At 43.2% G+C, this 23,218-nt stretch overlaps 1 protein-coding gene across 1 annotated transcript; it reads left to right on the top strand.

Moving 5' to 3' along the window:
* The first annotated feature begins 1,408 nt into the window (after positions 1 to 1,408).
* On the top strand, positions 1,409 to 23,218 carry TNFSF8 (TNF superfamily member 8). Its single transcript, XM_065418580.1, has 4 exons — positions 1,409 to 1,603; positions 10,408 to 10,450; positions 22,145 to 22,216; positions 22,761 to 23,218. The coding sequence occupies exons 1-4, from the start codon at positions 1,409 to 1,411 to the stop codon at positions 23,216 to 23,218; spliced, it is 768 nt and encodes a 255-aa protein (XP_065274652.1).

The following is a 23,218-nucleotide window of genomic DNA, read 5'->3' on the forward strand; positions in this document are numbered from 1 at the left end:
GGAACGGCTTGGCCAGATAATGCAGTTGTTTAATGCCAATGTCAGGAGTGGTTTAAAATCCAATATTCACCTTAGCGCAGAAAATGGCAGAGAAACAATTCAATGAGCATTGTGCTTCTTTACACCAGGGCTGAATTTGACCTAAGATGTCCAGTCATTTTTCCCACCAAACTTCATTATACAACCGTCACCAGCATCAGATCTGCGTGCCCGCCTATTAGAATGATTCTATGTACTACAGTACAGGTGTATTACTCTTACTCACGTTTATTACAGTGGTGCCTAAGGGCCAACCAAGACTGGGGCTTCATTGTGCCAGGTACTGTACATAGTAATAGCAAGCCTCAGTGCAAACACCGTGTAGTCTAAAGAGACAGGATAGCAAAAAGGCATTATTGTCCCCATTTTATAGCTGTACAACTGAGGCACAGATGGACTGTGTGGTGTGCCACAGCTCACTGGAATCAAAACTGGTTTTGCTGAGACACAATCTACTTCATTCGCCACAAAACTACCCTTCTTTTCTAGACAGCCATCTTCCTACCTGAGCTATTTCTCTGGATTCCAACATGAAAGGAGTCCATCCAACAGTCCCTCCAAGCAGAATTGCTGCTGTCAGGCCATTGCAAGGTCTTTTCAGCTCTGAAGCTGCTGTGCCACTATGCTGCAAATGCCACACTGCTATTTTTAGCATGCTAGCTCAGGCAGAGCCAGTGTGAGTCTGTCTCTCCAGGCTGGGAGGCACGCTTCCAACTGCAGTGTAGACATGCCCAAAGTGATTGAGGAGCCAGACTCCCACGGACTTTCAATGGGACTTGTGTTCCTAAGTCATGTAGGCACTTATGACACTCCCACCCAATGTTTCCAATGTCAGGACTGATGTTCACCAAGCTCGTGTTGGCTCAATCACACCTGGACCCGGATCTCCAGAAGAGAAAAGGAGATCACAGTCCTACAACGCTTGACTAAGAATGAGAAGGAACTACACTGTGAAACAGGAAGATATCGGCCGGGGTGATTTACTGTACTGAACTATCACTGTAGTTGAGTCGGAAGTGAAACAGCATTTGCCTTGCACTCAGTTTCACAGAAAGAGGGTGGAAGGGGAGGGGGGGACCAACCTTGGTTACCATTCACCTTCTGACATCAGAAACCTCCGGTGCAGCATGAGAGGCTGCCTTCACGAAATCCCTGATCAAGAACATGAAGCTCCTTCCCCTCTTCACGGCTGCATCCTGCCTCACGCCCCCGGGTCCCTTTTTCTTCATACGACAAATGATGAAGCTTTTTTTCCAGATCACATGAGCCCAGGATGAAGGGGGAAAATCCTGCTAGGAGTGGAGATGGGCTGCGAATGAGAATCTGATCAAGGGGAGATACGGAGTGATACACTGAGGGCTATATAAGAATGTGCTCCTCATCAGAGCAAACATTTTTCCAGGCGAATGATTCTCATGAAGCAGCCATGGCCATGACTGAAGACGGTGTTTCAAGGAGGCTCAGTGCCACTAACAAAACATACTTCTATTTCACCACAGCTTCCCTCACGGTGTGCCTCGTCTTTGCTCTAGCAACCATCATGGTCTTAATCGTTCAGAGGAAGGTAAGTCACTGCCAGCTTTTCTCCTTCGGTCTCTTTTTTCCTCCTGCTCTCTAAAAGGGTTCTTGCAACTGGAGGTTCAGTCACCGCCCCACAAAAAATGTAGATTAGGAAGATAAAGGCAAAACAGAGGAAGAGAAAGAGAGAGACGTTATAAGGAAATTATTTATTTTCGCTAAGTAAAATACTAGTTTCTTGTGCACAATATCTTCCACACAAGAGAAATAGAAAACCTCATGCTCCAGGACATAATCCATCAGGAGTGCCTAGAATGAGGTTTTTACTGTGTGGTTCTTATACTTTCCTCTAATGCATCTGGTTCTGGCCACCATCAGAGGCAGGACACTGGGCTAGGTGGACCTGAGGTCTGATCCACCATAGCAATTCTTATAGTACTGTGATGCTTTGCCAAAATTCTTTATTGATTGATGTGATAGAAGGAACCACTGTGTATGACACCATGTATTTTCAAGTAATGGTAGTTTGCAAAGTGTGTGGGGTGGGGAGAAGCAAAGCTTCAAAGGCATTGCATGATACATTCCTGCAAGCATTCAGATTTCAAGCTCATTAACAGACAGAGAGAGACATAAGGGGACATAAGTGAGGGAGGAGGATAGATGTTTTCAGATTGGCTTTGGAAAACAATGGAGAGGACACTGGAGTACAGGGAGGCAGAGAAGCCGTTCCAAACTAGCACAAGCTGCAGAGGATAAGGCTCTTGAACCGAGTGTCAAGTTTGGGGGAAGGAACAAGAAAGCAGGTCAGTGCTAACTGCAGATAAGGAGCAAGAAAAATGAGGAACTCTGAGGTAGGTTGTCGATAAGCCCGTGGAGTATTTGAAAATAAAAGAGGACAGCTCTGAGCTGGATCTTGGAATGAATGGGGAGCCAATGGTGTATTTCAGGATGGGGCGATGGGGTTATATTCTCTGTGCAGCTGATTATGGACATAGTGACTAAAATCTTGAAGCTATTGAAATCAGCGAGAGTTTTGCCATTGCCTTCAGTGGAGCCAGGCTTTCACCCAGTCGGGTTAGAAATCTTATTATAAATCCAAGTTCTGAAGATGCCCCACTGCACCTGTTAGAAGGGAAGCTACAGTAGCTAAAGACCCAGCTTTATGGGAGAAAGTTGGACTGAAAAATGCTACCCATCATGTTCTTTTCTCTTGAATTACTAAATCGAGTGTGTGTGGAACTATCTGGAATTTACCTAAAAATGAAATCTCAGGGTCTAATTCATCTCTCTGTTACATCAGTGTACATAAGGAGTTACCTAATTGAAATCAAGGTTGTTACACTATGGTTAAACCAGTGTAAGCGTAGTCAGAATGAGACTCAGGTATTTTAACATAATAATCAACAAATGGGACACTAAAGAAACACCTAAAATAATGGATTACTTAATTACTGCAGAGATCCCACATAATGTTGGTTCCAGTAGTACTTATTAACACTAAATTTAACACTGAATTAGCGCTGCATCAGGATAAATGCTGTTACACTAAATGCCAGAGGAATGATAATGAAGGATTAAGGTTGTTCATTTTGGAAACAGAGTTTGCAAAAGGAGAAAGCAGCAAGCTGACAGCTCAGGCGTGTGATGCGGAGAATCATGCTGCAATTTTGTTCTGCATGGGGGAATTAGGGAGTAAGGAATGTGTCTCCTGGTCTTGCTTTCAAGACACTAAAGAACTCACATGCTTAAATCATCTCCCTGTGGTCCCTTTACTCTCCCTCAATGGGGAAGTGACTAACCTTCAAGCCCAAATGAGGAACTGTGCCACCCCATGAGCAGTTCCTCAGTGGGATGCGGTTCTCATTTGGAACATGCATCCTCCCTCGTGCTCATGCTCAGTGTAAGATGGGGCAGGAACTCCTCTGAGAACTAAGTTTGTTGCTGTTGAGTTAGGGGATCCTCTAGTCTAGGTGCTTTCTTTAATGCACCCCCACAATGCAAGTGTTTTTTGGATGTTCTCATCATTGGACCCACATGGCTCATAGGGCTCAGTGCTGTGACACACTGCACCCAGCCGTGCTGCTGGATCAGACCCAGGGGCTGGTTTGATTTTCTCTAAAGTCTTTTTCAGCTGGCTTGATGGGCGATTGCCAAAGGCACACAGGGCAGTTAGGTAGCCAGTGCCTGTTGACAGTCAATGGAAGTTGGCCAGGGCCGGCTCTGGCTTTTTGGCCGCCCCAAGCAAAAAAAAAAAACGGGGCGGCCAGAACAGCAAAGCAAAAAAAAAAAAAATACCTGCGGCGCGGCCGGAGCGCAGGTGCAGGGGGACTGGCTGGGGGGGCGGGAGGGGGAGAGAGCGGGCGGGAGAGAGAGAGAAGGGGGCGGCCAGGGCTACAGCAGGGGCGCTGCCACGCGGCCCTTCCCGCTGCGCCGCCTCCTGCCGCCTGCCGCGAGGGCTCCGCTCCGGTCGGCGGGGAGGGAAGGAAGAGGACTGCCCTGCAGGGCGCTCTGGTTCTCCGCGCCGCCGCCCCCTACAGGGCGGCCGGAGCGGAACAAGAACAACAACAACAAAAAAGCGGCCGTGCCGCCCTAGGATTGGGCAGAATGCCACCTCCAACAATCTGCCGCCCCAAGCACCAGCTTGCTCAGCTAGTGCCTGGAGCTGGCCCTGAAGTTGGCTGCCTAGCCCTCATTTATGCTGTTGAAAATCTCCCTCTTAACAAATTTCCACTAAAAAAAAAAGGTTCAGATTTAAGGACCGTACGTAAGGTGAAATTCACTAAAAAAGCACAGGAGCTCTGCAGACCTGAAATCAAGATGCCCCGAACATAGAGTATACAACATGGAAGACCACAATAAACACCTATAAATCCAATCATCCCTCCGGCTCTAATGCAAATGTCGTTAAATAATAAGCCATCCTAGTGCATTTTATAGCACACCAAAAAAAATCTTCTTCACGCCCACTTCTCTAGAGGCAATGGCTTAGCAGTGTAAGTTTAGACTCCGTGGAACTATGTATTGGGACAGAGTCAGCTCAGTTCTTCATGCTTCTGCTAGAGATACATTGAATATCTTCCAGTTTACTGAATCTCGCTCTTTTAGGTGAGATCTTGTTTTTCATAAAAGTGGAAGGGTTTGCCATGGCGGGGCCTTGGACAAAATTTCCCTTTCTGATTGCAGCTGTGAGAGACACCTCAGAGGTGTCTGCATTTCATTGCTGCTGTAGGTATATATTCCGTGATGCACACTGGGGCAGAGGGTGTGATGTAAACAATAATTATAATGGAGCACCAGCCTTAAATTACCAGGCTGTAGCAAAATGTTGCAGTGAACATGGCAACAGTACACCCCATTCATCCCCAAGCTTGTATTTTATCAGCCATCATAACTACACACAGGGACAGGACGTTTCAGGGGTTTCTAAATGCTCATGTTTCTAACCTGATAGGGTTTGGTTTTGTTTTTTCCCCAGAGCTGCTCAGCCCTATTACAGCAATGATGCAAAGTTTTATATGTATGTGCCCAGTAATTATATGGAATGGTCTAGTTTTGAAACCTGTTATAGTTAAAATTCTAGAACAATTTCACCAGCTGGAATCCAGCCCAGCTCAGTACAGACCAAAAGTCATTCCTATCTGATGGCTGTTTAGTACACTGTCCAACATGATTTCGAAAAATTTCACTCTATTTCCTACCTGGACATGTTGCAATTTGCATTAAAGAATGCCCCCTGGTGGGCAAACTTGGCAGAGACAGCAAGAACTGAATACCATGGAAAATGAGCCACATACTCCTAAAATAGAACCTTGCAAAACAGGACTAAGGCATCTTGATGGGAGCAAGACCCATCTGCTCTGCTCAAACCCATGCTGTAACTTTTCTATGGTTAAACAGTATCCTTCACTGTCCTAGGCTGTCAGCCTGGTACCGTTCGCCGGCACTAAAATCATTCCCTTGTAGTTACGCCTGCATTTGTAATGATGCCCCGTCTCAGGTCAAGTGTGAGGCTTGAGCCAGGAGATGTGGATCATTATTCCCAGATCTGCCATTGACTATGTGAGAGGTTGGGCAAGCTGCTTAAATTGTCTCTGCCTCAGTTTCCCCATCTGTACAATGAGAGTAATGATGCTCACCCACTTTGAGGTCCTCAGATGAAAAGTATGAAGAATTATGATGCTGGTGCAACAGGATGCACATTTTACAGCCTCTGCTGTAACAAGTATATCCAAAGACTAAGAATTAGGTAGCTGTTTATAGGCCCTGTGGGAATATAGGGGCTAGCTGTAATGGCTGGGACTCATTCATTAATTTTCCTGTCTTCATATTCTTGCACCTCTTAAAAGGCAGAAAAATGGGGAACTGTTGTTGTTTTAATAATAGATAGTTTAAGTAGGGTGACATCTTAGGGCAAAACTCCCACTGAGGTTGATAGGCCCAAGATTTCCCCCCTGGAGCCTGGTTTTCAGAGCTGCTGAGCGTGCATGACTCCGGTGGTGTAGACTCAGCACCCCAAAACTCCTGAACTAATGATGCTGTCCTGATGTCTCTGTATAGCACTATGTTAGTTAAGTGCCTTTACATGGATTTTATAACACCAATCCCAACTTCAGTGAATGCAGGTAAAATGGACTTTCAATCCTAAGGGAGCTAAAGATACTCAGCCTGTATCCTCACAATTCAAGGGTGAATCTCAAATGGTTGGGGGTGAATTCATGGCTTCCACTAAGTCAATAGCAAACCATCCCACTAAGGTCAAATGCTCAGGACTTCACCCCGGGGAATTTGGAGTCAGGTTGAATACCATGCCTGTAAATAGGGATGCTTACCTGAATCTTAGCCCAACTACTGAATTCAAACCACTTGGGTCTGCAAATGTAGGCTAAATTGCTCATAACAATAGACTGTCTCTCCACATGTGGGCCCAGATGGGAGATTTTGGTGACAGTTCAGGGTTGTAGGTTCTGATTGGAGCCTGGATGTTGAGATACTCACAAGTGGCTGAAAAAAGTTATCTGAACAGAAAGAAAGAAAGAAAGAAAGAAAGAAAGAAAGAAAGAAAGAAAGAAAGAAAGAAAGAAAGAAAGAAAGAAAGAGAAAATTTCAGAACAGACTCATGCCAGTGCAAATTCAGCTCGTATAAGAAGGTTTACTAGCTGAATTTGGCCCTGCATTCAAATTCCGTTTTAAAAAGAGGCATAGAATCTGGTAAAAGAGGGCTTCTTTTCCCCAAGCTCATTCATCCATCCCTACTTCTATCTTCTGCAGGGCATGTGCTGGAATCTGATGCAACAGTAATCCTCACACCTCGTTGTTTGTTATTGCGCGGTTGTTTAATTAGTATGGGTATCATTCCTTTCCAGTCAGGGGATACGTGACCTTTGCAGGTTTTCTCCCAGGGAGAGGGGTCTGCAAGAGCCATTTATCAAGATGATTTTGATTAGATGACAAATGAGACACCAGGCTGATTTGGTTTGGGAAGGTTTTTTATAAAAGCACTTTTTAAAAGCTGATTTTCCCTGGCACGTGATTATCGTTTTCTCTAATGAAGCAAACGCAAATCACTCTGCTTGTGATGACTAAACCATTCATCCCCTGCACGCAGAGCGATTGCAGATTTATAATGAATTTTTCCCAAGCCTGTACAATACAATTTCATCTCTTTGAGCACCTAGAGGGGAACGCTTTACATTTCAAATTAGAGCATTAAGCTGAATCTTCTTGCTGTGGGAAAGGAAAAAAAAAACCCACCCAATAACGTTTAGAAGCAAGCACTAAAGTTTCATTTGGGTGTCTACTCAATTATTCTTGAAATAAAATGCATTAGTATCTGTTATTTTCCATCCATTCTGAGACTTTCCAAGAGGGAATGCGATACATTAGTGCATTTTAATTTTTCTCAAGTCACCCCATCTGCACAGCAAACTATGAGTCGTCAGATTTATATATTTTTCCCCTAACCTCCATCTCAGAGGAAGGTTTGAAAGATGAATGGCTCGCTCTAATGCTAATAGCTCGATTGCTTTGCAAAACACTCCTTTATAAACAGCTGTGGAACCACTGCCTGATTCCATTTAGTGAAATGTAGGGCTGTCAAGCAATTAAAAAATTAATCGTGATTAATCGCGCAACTAAAAAAATTAATAGTGATTAATCGCATTGTTAAACAATAATAGAATACCATTTATTTAAATATTTTTTGATGTTTTCTACATTTTCAAACATATTAATTTCAATTACAACACAGAATACAAAGTGTACAGTGCTCACTTTATATTTATTTTTGATTACAAATATTTGCACTGTAAAAAACAAAAGAAATAGTATATTTCAATTCACCTAGTACAAGTACTGTAATGCAATTTCTTTATAATGAAAGCTGAACTTACAAATGTAGAATTATGTACAACAAATAACTGCATTCAAAAATAAAACAATGTAAAACTTTAGAGCCTATCAGTCCACTCAGTCCTACTTCAGCCAATCGTTCAGACAAACAAGTTTGGTTACAATTTACAGGTGATAATGCTGCCCACGTCTTGTTTACACTGTCACCTGAAAGTGAGACCAGGCGTTCGCATGGCACTGTTGTAGCCGGCATCGCAAGATATTTACGTGCCAGATGTGCTAAAGAATCATATGTCCTTTCATACTTCAACCACCATTCCAGGGGACATGCGTCCTTGCTGATGACGGGCTCTGCTCGATAATGATCTAAAGCAGAGAAGACCGACGCATGTTCATTTTCATCATCTGAGTCAGATGCCACCAACAGAAGGTTGATTTTCTTTTTTGGTGGTTTTGGTTCTGTAGTTTCCGCATCGGAGTGTTGCTTTTTTAAGACCTCCGAAAGCATTCTCCACACCTCGTCACTCTCAGATTTTGTAAGGCACTTCAGATTCTTAAATCTTGGGTCGAGTGCTGTAACTATCCTTAGAAATCTCACCTTGGTACCTTCTTTGCATTTTGTCAAATCTGCTGTGAAAGTGTTCTTAAAATGAACATGTGCTGGGTCATCATCTGTGACTGCTATAACATGAAATATATGGCAGAATGCGAGTAAAACAGAACAGGAGACATACAATTGTCCCCCAAGGAGTTCAGTCACTAATTTAATTAACACTTTTTTTTTTTAACAAGCATCATCAGCATGGACGCATGTCCTCTGGAATGGTGGCCGAAGCATGAAGGGGCATATGAATGTTTAGCATATCTGGCACATAAATACCTTGCAACGCCGGCTACAAAGTGCCATGCAAACGCCTGTTCTCACTTTCAGGTGACATTGTAAATAAGAAGCAGGCAGCAGCATCTCCTGTAAATGTAAACAAACTTGTTTGTCTGAGCGATTGGCTGAAGTAGGACTGAGTGGACTTGTAGGCTTTAAAGCTTTACATTGTTTTGGTTTTGAGTGCAGTTATGTAACAAAAAAAAAATCTGCATTTGTAAATTACACTTTCACGATAAAGAGATTGCACTACAGTACTTGCATGAGGTGAAGTGAACAATACTATTTCTTTTGTTTATCATTTTTACAGTGCAAATATTTGTAATAAAATAATAATATAAAGTGAGCACTGTACACTTTGTATTCTGTGTTGTAATATAAATCAATATATTTGAAAATGTAGAAAAAACATTTAATAAATTTCAATTGGTTTTCTATTGTTTAACAGTGAGATTAATCGCGATTAATTTTTTTAATCGCAGTTAATCTTTTTGAGTTAATCGCGTGAATTAGCTGCGATTAATCGACAGCCCATGTGAAATGTAATTGTAGATGCAAAGTTTCCTTCTTCACGTGGCAAAATACACCCACCTCTTTTTAGAACCGAGTATATTGCACTGAGATTTAATGCTCTGACTCCTTGTTGTGGAGTCCCAAAGATGGTCTAATGCATTGAAGCACAGGAGACTTGCATTTAATTCCCAGCTCAGCCTCCCTCAGTGATCTTGGCCAAGTCATCCATTCTACCCCATGCCTCTGTTCTCTCGCTGTAAAATGGAGATAGCATTTTTCCCCGTCACACGGGGATCCTTAGAAGGTAAAATCCATTAATGGCTGTGAGTCGCTCAGGCTAAGATCGTCAGAGGCATTTAGGCACCTAACTCCCACTGGCTTCCTTTGGGAATTAGGCACTTCCTTTGAGGATCTGGCCCTCAGATATTACCAGTAACAAGGGTCATATAAGTATCTAAATAGAGCTCTAGTAGCATAGTGCAAACTTCTACCATTTGGACTAAAGGAGGAAGTGCCTTAGATGAGAGCAGTAGCAGCTGATCTGTGGGTCAGTCACAGAAGGGGGTCACAGGCACCGCTGGCCAGCGTGTTATATTAAAAACATTCATGGACATTTAGGACTAGCACCTCAGGACTTGGAGGAATGGAAGGGATCACAAGGCTGATTCTTGTGCTTCAGACAGATTTACAGAATCAGAACCAAGTAATGCCTTTTACTCTTGACCTTTCTTCCTTCTCCCCAGCTAACCATTGCAGGACGCACTAGACTTTAGCCCACTGTCAAGTATGTTCCCTTGACATTTTCAGGTATTTCCTCCTTGTGGCCACTGAGCAAAGATCCTTTCGCCTGTCATTTCAGCACTTCTGGTTCTAGTCGCAGCCAGAATTGGAGGACAGACAACTTAAAATTAGAAATAAACCACCTCTTGCTTGTAGGACACCATGGGACATAAGTGATGGATAAGGCCTTGCGCTGGTCTGCTGCTCAGGTTGAATTTCACTCTTCAGGGACAGAATGTAATAGAACATAACTTGAAACCACTCTATACCTTTAATACAAATATTTATAGGCCCTAGAATAAATATCGGCTTCCTTCCTTTTCTTTCAGGGTCTGGCTCCCCCAGAGGACGGCATTACAGCACCCAGCATAGGTAAGACCTGTAACTGACTATCAATATAATTTGCCTGGTTTATAATGCAAATGCCATCCAGGGTGATGAAAAGCTGTTTGCGCAACTCTTAATCACTTACCCAAACTCTCCTCTTGTTGTAAAAGCCGAGCCAGTGGAAAAAGCTTACAAGTTACTCGGTACCTCCGGAAACCAGTGCACAGCTAAGCAAATAACAAGCACGTCTTGTCTTTGGTACAGCATGTTTTTTTGCCAGAGGATGTGAACATTAATCTGATTATAAGGTAGCACGTGGATGGCTCAGTCCTGCATTCCTGCTGGCAGAGACACATTTTACCCTGTTTTTATTAGGGATGGGTCATTGTCACTCATGTCAAAACCACTGGGACACCATGGGCTCACGGGATTAATATGACTTCAAACAGTACTGGGTTCACATTCTGCTTCGGAGAGGATGCAAGAAAGAAGAAGAGTTGAGGCGGAGGTAGGTGGGAGGATGGTGAAAAATAGGGCATCAAGAGAGGCAGAGGGAGAAATATGTGGGGAAAAACAGAGCACAGAGGGGGAGACAATTCTAATGAGAATAATGTATACAGTGGGCCAAGAGTCTGCTTTCACTTAAACCATCATAAAACTGGACTAATTGTTGGTTTCATTGCAATTATCCATCTGCTTAGATGGGCCCCCATCACCAAGTGTTTCAGCATTTCACAAATATTAATGAATTTAGCTCCACCTCCAAGAAGAAGGAAAGCATCATTACCATTATCATTTTACACATGGGGGAAACTGAGGCACAACGATTTATATTGGCTAGGCCAAGGTCACACAGAAACTATGTGGTAAAGTCAAGAGTTTCACCAGGAACACCTGAGTGCTAGTCCAGTGCCTTAATTGCAAGATCATCCTTTCTCTTACTCAGCATTTACACAGAGGTAACTCTGAGCAGTGGCTGGCCAAGTACATATGCTATCCAGCATACCAAACTGCCGTCATGTGCCAACTATACCATCACAAGCTTCCTGGCATCATAAATGTCTCATCACTTCTTATTGTTTTCAGATTGAATCTCTCTGGAAATAACCCAAGGTTTAATTTACACAACCAGGTTTGGGTAAAGAGAAGATTAGATCCTTGAAGTCCAGATTCTGCTTTCAGTCACCCCAGTACCAATCCAGAGTAATGGCTTTAGGGGAGCTACCTTGGCTTCACACCAGAGTAACTGAGGTTGATATCAGAATCTGAGTAAGCTTTACAAATGCCCTCAGAAGCTTTGCAAAACATCATCAGCCGAGGCAGGACCATTTCTAGAGAAGGAAAGGCAGGCACTGGCAGTGTGAATATAGGGACTAAAAGAGACACTCAGAGGACCAGAGCCTTGGCAATTGTAAATTGACATGGCCTCACCCACGTCATTGGAGTGATGCTGATTTACAGCCTGCTGAGGCTTTAGCCCTAATTAGTAAGAGGCAGAGGGAGCTGCAGTAGTGGATGTTTACCATAGACAGAGGAATTGATGAAAATCAGGTGCAACGAAACTGGCAATCAATTAATGTATATTTAATCCAAAGCTAATGATACAATACAATTCTCTGTGGCGCAAGGTAGATTTCTCACTTATTCTTGTATTAGCAGGAATGTTGTAAGCAAGAGACGAGTAGTAATTCTTCTGCGCTAATTAGGCCTCAACTGGAGTATTGTGTCCAGTTCTGGGCACCGCATTTCAGGAAGGATGTGGACAAATTGGAGAAAGTCCAGCGAAGAGCAACAAAAATGATTAAAGCTCTAGAAAACATGACCTGTGAGGGAAGATTGAAAAAATTGGGTTTGTTTAGTGTGGAGAAGAGAAAACTGAGAGGGAACATGATAACAGTTTTCGAGTACATAAATGGTTGTTACAAGGCAGAAGCAGATACATTGTTCTTGTAAATCTCTGAGGCTAGGACAAGAAGCAATGGGCTTAAATTGCAGCAAGGGTGGTTTAGGTTCCACGTTAGGAAAAACTTCCTGACAGGGTGGTTAAGCACTGGAATAAATTGCCTAGGAAGGTTGTGGAATCTCCATCATTGGGGATTTTTAAGAGCAGGTTGGACAAACACCTGTCAGGGATGGTCTAGATAATACTTAGTCCTGCCATGAGTGCAGGGGACTGGACTAGATGACCTCTCGAGGTCCCTTCCAGTTCTATGATTCTAAATAAACACACTGAAACCTTAATTTCTTCCCAGCCAGCTCCCGCCAATTGCTCTCTCTCAGCACGAATAACTGGGGAATGTCAGACAGAAGGAATGTGCACTCTCAGGGAGCTTACAAGCTGTCAATTCATTCGCTCCCAGCTGCACTGTAGACATACTCAAAGTGGGATTTGTGTGCACTTTAAGGCCCCTTTCCATGACTCAATTGGAGTAAAGTGGCTTTAGTGTAAATATACATTCTATATAGAGGGGGGAAATGCCACCTATATGTATTACATACAAAAAGCTACATTCAGAGACAATTAGTTAGGTTGTAAAGTCAAGCATTCAGAAGTTAGGAAATGCCAGATTTATGGTTGTTGGTGCAACCTTAATTCTACCCCTCTGTGTCCTGAAGGAGGCAGGAGTGCAGTGGAAAAAATAGCAGATGATAAAGTAATTAAAAAATGTATCATCAGGCAACTTCACAATGGGATAGACATATGCTACTTTCCAGAGTTGATTGAGTGATACTAAAAACATGCATTCCATTTTCATCTCATGTTTCGTTTAGAGTTTACATCCTATTGCATATTATTAACTAAATACCAATGGGTACTTAACAGCAAATTTATTCAGGTGTACATATTCCTTACTCAGCTGTCACTCCTCCAGGGATAGGTTTGAAATCATCTAATGGCATCTAATTGAAGGGATGCTTTGCCAGCTAATTAAATGTTTATTTGAAAAAGCACCACAAAAGCATCGCTAAATCTCTTTTCGATATTCGGTGGAATGGCACAAGCAACAGAGGGAAAAATTTAAGATCACCATAAAATAAATCTTTCCTGAAATGTAGTCTCTGCAGTTGTGAAATCCCTTCCATGGTTCTTGGCATGCATTTACCATTCGGTTTAACAAGTGATTTCTGCCTGCCAGAAGCTGTTTGGTGAGAGTCAGATATTGGGGCTCCACAAACCTTTCCATCTATCATTCCCCTTCAAGTTCTATGTCTCCAGCTTGCTGACTCCTCTTGTTCTTCTCTGGATCATGAAGACATGGCCCCAAACTCTGCTCTTATTGACCCTGGGGTATACCAGGAGATACTTCATTGTTTGCCTGGAAGTAAGATGTTGAAATTCATTAGCAGTTGAGTGATTAGACAACGCAGGACATATTTTGATCTCTATTATGCCCGAGTAAATCAGAATAAACTTGAAGTCAGTGGAATAATTCCAGATTTATACCAATAGAACTAAGAGCACAATTTGGTCTTATGGGTTTGAATCTGGTCTCTCTTACACCAGAGTAAATCCGGTACAACTTCACTGAAGACTCTGGAGTTACACTGGGGCAAAAACAATGTAAGAGAAAGCAGAATCCAGTCTTATGATGGTAGTCAATTTCTAAGGAGTCTGTCTGGACTGAGAGATATGGAGAGACTGCAATTTTACTGATCTATCTTTGCACGTTATAGTCAGTGCATTTGTATATATAATGTGGGGAGGAGAAGGCCGGGACTTTAGTATGGAATTTGACAGACAGGTTTGGTATTACCCTCTGATAGCTTCCTAGTCCCCAATTATAGAAACCGTTTTTTCTTTGTTCCTCTGTTTTCTTTTAGGAGAAAAAGTGGGTGGTGGCAAGTCTGGGCTTGCAAATGCTAATCAGGTCCTTCAGTTTACTTCTAAACCAGGCGTCCCTACCTGACCACCAATGCAATAGGTCTGGCATAACATGAACAAGGGGCTGGAAGTTAAAGCCAGACAAATTAAAATTAGAAATAAACTGCCTCTTGCTTGTAGTGAGGGCGATTAACTACTGGAACAAACTACCAAGGGAAGTGATGGATTCTCCATCTCCTGATATCTTGAAATCAAGACTGGATGCTTTTGTGGAAGAGACGTTTTAGTCTAACCTCAATACATTTAATAGCCTGTGATATACAAGAGGTCCCACCAGCTGGGATGCTGAGGAGGCTGGGCAGTTGGGCAAACAGCTCAGATAGCAGGAAACCAGGCAGACAGACGGCCCCAGCCAGCTTAGTTTCTGGTGAAAGTTTCGACAGAATCAATGTGTTCTTGTGGAACGTATCGATTCCACCAAGTCAGCATTTTCCAACAAAAAATTGCTACACTGGAAATTTTGCCACATCTCTAATTCGTTATGATTATTTGTATTATAAGAGAGCCTAGAGATCAGGGCCCCATTGTGCTAGGTACTGTGCAGGCACATCATGAAAGGCCGTTCCTGCCCTAAAGACAGGATAGACAAAAAGGTGGGAGGGGAAACAGAGGCTGATTGAAGCAAAAAAGGACATCCAGCAGGTTATTGACAGAGCTGGGACTAGAACTCTTAATCATGCTGCTTTCTAGGGCTACCTGCTTTCCTCCACAACAGAGCCCTCGTAAGAGCAGCGCACGAATGTCATGCTGAAGAGCTCTGCTCAGTTTGTACGACCCCCTAGGATCTGACAGCAGCAGCAGGTGCAGTGTCTTGCAGCCGGTGGCAGGACACAAAAGCAAACCCACAGGTTTAGTTAAAATACTCTCAGATAGCTAAGCAGATATTTGCTAGAGATGGGTGAACTCATTTTGCCTAATTTCAAAGGCAACTTAAACAATAGTGGGTTTGGACGTGTAACTCAAACGTTATTGGGTTTGCCGTCCCCTTAGGAGATGGAGATGAACAGCTGGAGGAGAGCGAGGCTAGCCAAAAAGCAGATACACTGTGTACTGAATCCCATCTATAGGTCACTCAGGCTGTGGCTGCCTAGCTACAGGGGTCTCTTCACAGGCAGCTCTTCAGCTAGAAATTCGTAGTATTATTTGAACCAGACTTGTAGAATAATATTGGTTCAAATTATACTTAAAATAAGCTGAACTCATTTTATGAACCTCCTAAATAATTTCATAAGGATCACAAATCTTCAGCTCCTTCAGCTCCAACCAAAGCTGATGCTCTACATGTTCATTGAAATGGGGTGACTACCTAATCAGGACAAAGAATGAGGAGTACTTGTGGCACCTTAGAGACTGACACATTTATTTGAGCATAAGCTTTCGTGGGCTAAAGCCCACTTCATCAGATGCAAGCAGTGGAAAATACAGTAGGAATATATATATATATATATATATATACGGAGAACATGAAAAAATGGGTGTTGCCATACCAACTCTAATGAGACTAATCGATTAAGGTGGGCTATTATCAGCAGGAGAAAAAACACTTTTGTAGTGATAATCAGGATGGCCCATTTCAAACAGTTGACAAGAAGGTGTGAGTAACAGTAGGGGGAAAATTCGCATGGGGAAATAGTTTAGTTTCCCCATGCTAATTTTCCCCCTACTGTTACCACTCTGATACCTAATCAGGGTAAACTTCATCTGCCAAGACATCGTATGTAAGTGTCTTCTCCTGTTTACTCCTTGATCCTGTTGCCTGAGGGCTCCATCTGGTGGCTGGATTCACCATGCTGTGTGTGTGGGAGACAGAGAGACCGAATGCATGTGTATGGCCTTCAGATTCCTCCTGTCCTGAAGCTACAGTCCACTGAATCACATTGAGTACCTGTTATAGACACCTTCCTTCTTGCATGACTGGTGGAATCTGAGTCACGTTCTCAATGTTACTACAGATGAGGCTGTAGCCCAGCTGAGTCACATGTTCCATAGACATAGCAGCTCTATTGGTCGCGTCAAACAGGGAGCCTCCCTTGATCTGGACCCCAAGGAGCTATGCTAGGCTTGTGTGAGCTGATACTCTCCCCATGACTTTCAGCATGCAGATACCACATCCCTCAGGATAGGTTCCTTTGCCAGCATCCGTGGCAATGGCATACAAATATTGAGATTCTCGTGACATAAGTAGCATCTTCAGGACAGAATACTCCGCACACCTTCCTTCTAGGGCTTCTTTCCCACTGTCAGCCTCTCCTCAAGTTTGCACCATATTTGACCTTCAGGTACCACACAGCTCAGTGGACAAGAATGCAGCCAGCAAAGATTTTCTTACCCTTGTTTCCAGACTCTGGCCCTGGTTTTCCTCGTACTTACTGTGGTTTAAAACTGATGTAACCCAACTGACTCAGTGGAGTTACTCCTGATTTACACCACTGTAGGTAAGAGACTTAAGCCCTGCACACACTGATCTTCCCATGCTTCTGATCACACTCACACTAGTTTTACACTCATGGAACTCCTCTGATTTGCGATCGGAATAACTAACTAGAGAAGCAAAACTGAAAAATGGTTATAAGCAGCCCCAGAGGCAACTTGAGCTCAGGAAATGCTTCTCTACAACCAGACTTTTTTTTTTTTCCATGCTTGGTTTTCTCAGAAACACAGCTGATGTCACCAAATAAATGCTGTTAAAACTTGCTGACGTCAATGAAAGCTAGTTCAGGCTCACAAAGGCCAGGTACAGTCACGTCAGCTCAGAGCTGATCGTGGGAGATGCCTTGAATGTCCTGAGATCATCCAGTGAGGTACTCAGCTCTTTGCACGATCATGCTCTTTATGTCAAGGCACCATTCTTTGCTTGATCAATAGAGCCTGCAGTGCTGGAGCTTTAAATGCTACAGGGGCTTTTCTGATCTGAAGGGTGAATTCCACTCAATAACACTGAGTTTCCATAAAAAAAACCCCCAGAAACAGACTCTACCTTTCTGTAGAACAGATGAAGTTTTAAGGGTTCAGGGCTATGAATGCATCTTATCAAATCCTATTTTTCATCATGATGCAGATTTTAAGTACCTAGGATAGGTCATCGAGTGTTCTCTTCTCTTCTCTTCTCTTCTCTTCTCTTCTCTTCTCTTCTCTTCTCATCACTGTAGTATCTGAGCAATTTCCAGTAGTGCATGAAGCAATGTGATTAAATCTGTGCTTTGGTCTTTCTTTGACTGGGATTTTCATCAGTAGAGGAGTTGGGTGCCCCACTCTCATGGACCTTCCGTGTGCAACAGTCACCTACCTTTGGCCCTTTTGAAAATCTCAGCCTCGGTCATATGTTTAGTGTTATCTAATTTCATTCATTCCTGTGTTTGTCACCTGCCTGACCAATGGTGGTATGACTACAAAGATTGCAACGTTACAAATGGCCAGCCAATAGGATTGTCTATAGCTGCTCAACTGCTCCCCATCCCAATGACAGGCAACCTCTACCTTCTTACTTAAAAGTCAGGCTAAGCAGTTGTTCTGGAGACCTAGACATTAGGATCTCTTTTCTTACACTTTTATAGGAAATTGTATCTGAAAATCTTAAGTAGTTTTGCACACGGGCCACATTTTGTTCTCATTCACACTGTGAAAATGAGTAACTCTACTGATCTCAGTGGAGTTATGCCAGATTTAATACTGCTGTAACTGACAGCAGAAGTGGGCCCTATCATTAACAAGGGCTCATAAGAACCCTGTGAGATAGATAAGTAAGTGTTATGCCAGTTTAATAGAAGGAGAAATTGAGGCCCAGAAAGATGTAAGTGACTTGAATATGGCTGCATATCTTGGGCCAAATTCTTTGCTGGTATAAACTGATACAGCTCCATTAAAGCCCATTTACACCTGGAGAATTTGGTCCTGTAGTGTCAGATCCAGGGATCCTGACTTCCAGTCCCCTATTTTAGCCACTAGACAACACACCCTCCGCATCTGGATTAAAGGTCAGAGGTTTTACTTATGTTCTGTGTAATTCTATGTGACTTAGTCAATGGGGCTTTCATGTACATTGTGAAAGTAGCATTCACCCATATGGAGGAAATGATTAGTGGTGCATTGAAATATATTTCCTGGCCTGTGTGCTCTAGTTTATAACACCCAGTTTATAGCCAAAACAGTCAGGGAAACTAATGGGGGGGAGGGGGGGGGACAAGAGATGCAAGATCTTTCTGTCTTAATCACAAAGTAATGGTTATTATTATTATTTATTATTTGTGTTACCATAGTGCAAGGGAGACCCGGTCACGAAGCAAGGTCCCACTGTGCTAGGGGTTACACAAACACAGACCAAAAGACATTCCCTTCCCTGAGATTTACAATCCCAGTATAAAACAAGAGACAACAAACAGCTATAGACAGACGGGAGGAGTGCAGGGAAACAATGAGACAGCATCCCAATGATTTCAGCACCCCAGCAGCAGACGGGGGGAGGGATAGCTCAGTGGTTTGAGGATTGGCCTGCTAAACCCAGGGTTGTAAATTCAATCATTGAGGGGGCCGCTTAGGGATCTGGAGCAAAATCAATACTTCATCCTACTAGTGAAGGCAGGGGGCTGGATACAGTGACCTTTCAGGCTCTCTTCCAGCTCTATGAGGTAGGTATATTTCCATATATTATTAACTGTGTCAAGGTTTTTTGTCAGTATCACAGCAAAGGAGATTTTTGAGGAGAGATTTGAAGGTGGCTAAGTGAGGTAGCGTTGTAGACGTTAACGGGGAGCAATGCCAAAGCGTTAGGGACAGCACGGGAGAAAGCCTGAAGGTGCTTGTTTGAAAATTGAACCAGTCCAGTGGAGGGTTCAGCATGGGTAGACTGGAGGCATCATCGACAGTGAAGGAGAGATGATAGGTAGGGTGGAGTGAGGCCGTGAAGGGCTTTGGAAGTGAAGAAAAGTACCTTTTATTTGACGTGATAGAGAAGAGGGAGCCAGTCGGGTGATTCAAAGAGAAGTGTGACATGCTCAAAGAGACGGGCTAGGAAAGTGGTCTTTGCAGCAGCATTCTGAATGGATAGGAGCGCGGTAAGATTGTATTTGTCAAGGCTAAGGAGAAGGCTGTTGCAGTAATCAATAAAAGAAGGAGAATTGGGGAACAGGTTAGCAAGAGGGTAAGAGCTGACAGGATCATTGGTTAAGAAGGGTGGATGTTTGGCTTACAAACATCTGTATCCAAACTGTGGTAGAATGTGAAATTCACTCCCTGTAGCATTGACAGACTTCAGCTACGCTGCACGTTTTTTGCCCAGTAGGGGGATCTGTTCTCCTGCTTTTGAGCAATAGTAAAGCAGCTACAGAAATACAGTGCCCTACTCACTGCAGTATATGGTTCACACGCAGTATGCATGAGATCACCTCTCCATTGCATAATTTGAGTCGCTCGGCTTCACGATTGCAATTCAGCCATTTCTCATAGCCTCATCATCAGAGAAAAGGATGTGGGGGAAATGCATTGTGCATAATGGAAATAAAACCTCCGGAAAGGCATATAAAACGGGCAATTGTTTCATAACGTTCAGGGAACTATTGCAAGAGTTCATGAACCACTAAAAAAGTTTAAAGTCCTCTTTATACAGTCCTTCTGTCCTCTGTCTACAGCTTGATTATGCTGATAGGCCAGTGATTAAGGATCTGACAATGAGCAAATAGTAATTCCAGGCGAAAGGATGGCAAAGGAGTCTGAAGAGCTAATGGTAAAAGTCTCAAGCATCTTTTGTTGGATTTTACTGACTTTACCCGTGCCCCATTCCTCCCCAGCTTCAGTTCCTGGATTGATTGAAGGTGCTTGCATTGTGCGTACCAATTCCTCTTTCACTATTGTTATGCAGGAAGAAACATATACAACAATCAAATTGTCTTGTATGAAGTAACCAGCAGCCTTCAGGTCTAGAGGGTCATCAAACTCCCCTGAACATCTTTGAGCCCATCTTAACGTTGCTCTAATTATAAAGAAATAGGGTAAAATTGTCAAAAGTGCCTGCGTGAGCCTAAATCCCCTTTTCAAAAGCAAGGCCTTGCCTATCCTAGAAAGCTGTACTGCTTTAACTACATTGGTCTAGTTAAACTCGCTGGGGTGGTTAAATGTGCTTATACTGTTATAACTTATCCCCATACGGGATGGGGAAGAAGGGATACCAGTGTACGTCACCTTTATACCAGCGTAACTGGGTCCTAAGGCTTGCACCAGTATAACTATATCAGTAAAAAAAATCATACCCCTAAATGAAATAGTTCTACTGATACGAAATCTGTGTGTGGATCAGGTGTTATTTAGAAAATTAATGAGACTTAGGCTAGGTCTACACTACGGGGGGCGGGGGGGTCGACCTAAGATACGCAACTTCAGCTACGCGAATAGCGTAGCTGAAGTTGCGTATTTAAGGTCGACTTACCTGGCTGTGAGGATGGTGGCGAGTCGACCGCTGCCACTCCCCCGCTGACTCCGCTTCCACCTCTCGCTGCGGTGGAGTTCCGGAGTTGACGGCAGAGTGATCGGGGATCAATTGTATCTCGTCTACACTAGACGCGATAAATCGATCCCCGATAGATCGATCGCTACCTGCCGATCCGGTGGGTAGTGAAGACGTGCCCCTAGGCTATGTCTACACTTGCAGAGTTTTTGCGCTGCCGGTTCACCGGTGATTGGGAACCGGTGAAAGAAAAGCGCTGGTTTGTGTTCTCACTTCCACAAGTGTCAGAGACTGTTCACATTTGCAGCACTTCCATTGCTGATGAGAGCAGTGCACTGAGGGCAGCTATCCCACAATGCAGCTCTCTCCATTTTGAGGATAGGTCTTGTGGGAAATGGGGGCATGATCGTGGGGCATCCTGGGTCCCTGCACAGCCTCCTCTCCCCAAACACTGATCAATTCCAGTAACTCAGCATTGTTCCAAGCAGGGGATCATTTGCTCCGTGGAGCAGACATTGTCACCTGGCCAGATGATAAGTGAGCACTTGCCAAGAAAACAGGAAGGGGAGTTTCAAAGTTCCCAAGGCATTACGGGGGAGGGGTGGACGTCTGTTTACCTGGCATCAGAGCAGCAGAGCTGCTGGCCAGAGTGGTCACTTAGGCACTGTGGGATATCCTGTGGAGGCTAAAAGCTCTGTAAACAGGAAGAACGTGTCTTCACTTGCACATCACCGCAAAAGCATCACTGGTAAAGAGCTGTACGCCTCTCGTGGAGCTGGTTCTCTTTTTGCAGTGAAACTTCTGAGCTTCACCGCAAAAAATCATTGGCAAGTGTAGACGCTCCCACAGTTTCTGCACACACACACACACACACAAAAAGGGACTTTTTGCACTTTAAATGGCAAGTGTAAACATGCCCATAGACCCCGAAGTCTCTTCTGAAAATGGTACTTTGGCTAAGTCACTTACAGTACAATAGGGACAATTATTGCAAAAATGTATTACAATAGGAACAATTATGTTTCCAGAACTTTGAGTTAATAACTCCCAGTAAATGAATTTCTGGGATAATATTTGGTTTATTTTCAAGTTCTTTCTCTGTTGTCTTTTACTGACATACTCAGCTGACAAGTATTCCATCTGGGTATCAGCAGAATGAGTTTAAAGCAATACTGAGCTAAAGTCATCCTCGACTTCAGTAAAGTTAAACCAGGAATGAATTTTTTCCATTCATTAAAAAGTGAAATGAAGCTAGCATAGGATTATGCTGTGTTGAGGACCATGGGACTTGGACTTTTTACTGGGGATGGGGAACGGTTCATGATGGTGTGGGTTGGAGAATCACTGCAAAAGAATGCTGGTAGCAAACCCTCTAACGGAAATGAAACTGCAATGGTTATTTATCTTTTGTTTCCTCCAGGGAATGAATTAAAAGCTGTTTTTACAACCCTACAGAATGCTTCATTTATGAAAGCAGCTGCATACATGACAGGTCAGTGAATGAGTCCAGCTAATTCAAGTTTACGCGAGCCTATATCACAAACTGGCTGAAGATTTTCCATCAAAAAAAAAATTGGTGGAAAATGGCCTTTTGACTAAATGGACATTTTCGTGAAAATAGTGCTTGTTTTGTGTGGAAAATGAAAACTTTTTTTTAAGTTTTCAGCAACAAAATGTTTTGTTTTTAAATGATGAAAACAAAAATTGAATGAACGTATGTCTTTGTGCCCACTATTTCCCACCACATGTTCCTGACAACATTTTGACTACATCTGCTTGTGCTGGGGGCACAAGAGGTCCCATACCTATCTGTAGATAGCAGCCAAGTGGTTTAAGCTGGGAAGGGAGGTGTTCAAAATTCTCAGCCTCAAGCCTAATGGGTCTAGGACAGTGGTTGGTGTCTCCTATAGAAGAATGACAGAATACATGGCTACCATTTGCCAGCAAATAAGTCCAGCAAGCTCTCACTTGTGTGTTTAAATAGATTATACACCACATTGGTATATTGTATTAGCTCATTTTCCTTTTCTTTCTAGTGTCAAAGCCAATAAATAGTCCAAAACTGAAGTGGACAAACAATCGTATTCTCCAAGACATCACGTACAACAGCAAAGGAGACCTGGTGATCCAGACGCCAGGCTTGTACTTGGTCTACTGCAACTTGCACTTTCATCTAACCAACTCAAGCAACACAATCTACCTAAAGATGGAACTGCTTGTGAATAACATCACCAACAGGCAAACGTTACTCACACCCTGTTCCAACACCAACAGGCAAACGATATTCAAGCAGTGTGCATCAGTTACAGACAATAACAGGATATATCAGGAGCTCTCCATATTCCATCTGGTGAACCTAGATGCAGATGACTGGCTATCAGTAAAAACTGAGCATTACGAATATTTGGATTTAGATTTCTTACCCAATGACAATGTTCTTACAGTCCTCAGGTACAGTGATAAAAGTAAGGAGTGCACTGACTGCTTCCTGTAG

The sequence above is a fragment of the Emys orbicularis genome, chromosome 18 (assembly GCF_028017835.1).
Source record: "Emys orbicularis isolate rEmyOrb1 chromosome 18, rEmyOrb1.hap1, whole genome shotgun sequence".
Taxonomy (NCBI): Eukaryota; Metazoa; Chordata; order Testudines; family Emydidae; genus Emys; species Emys orbicularis.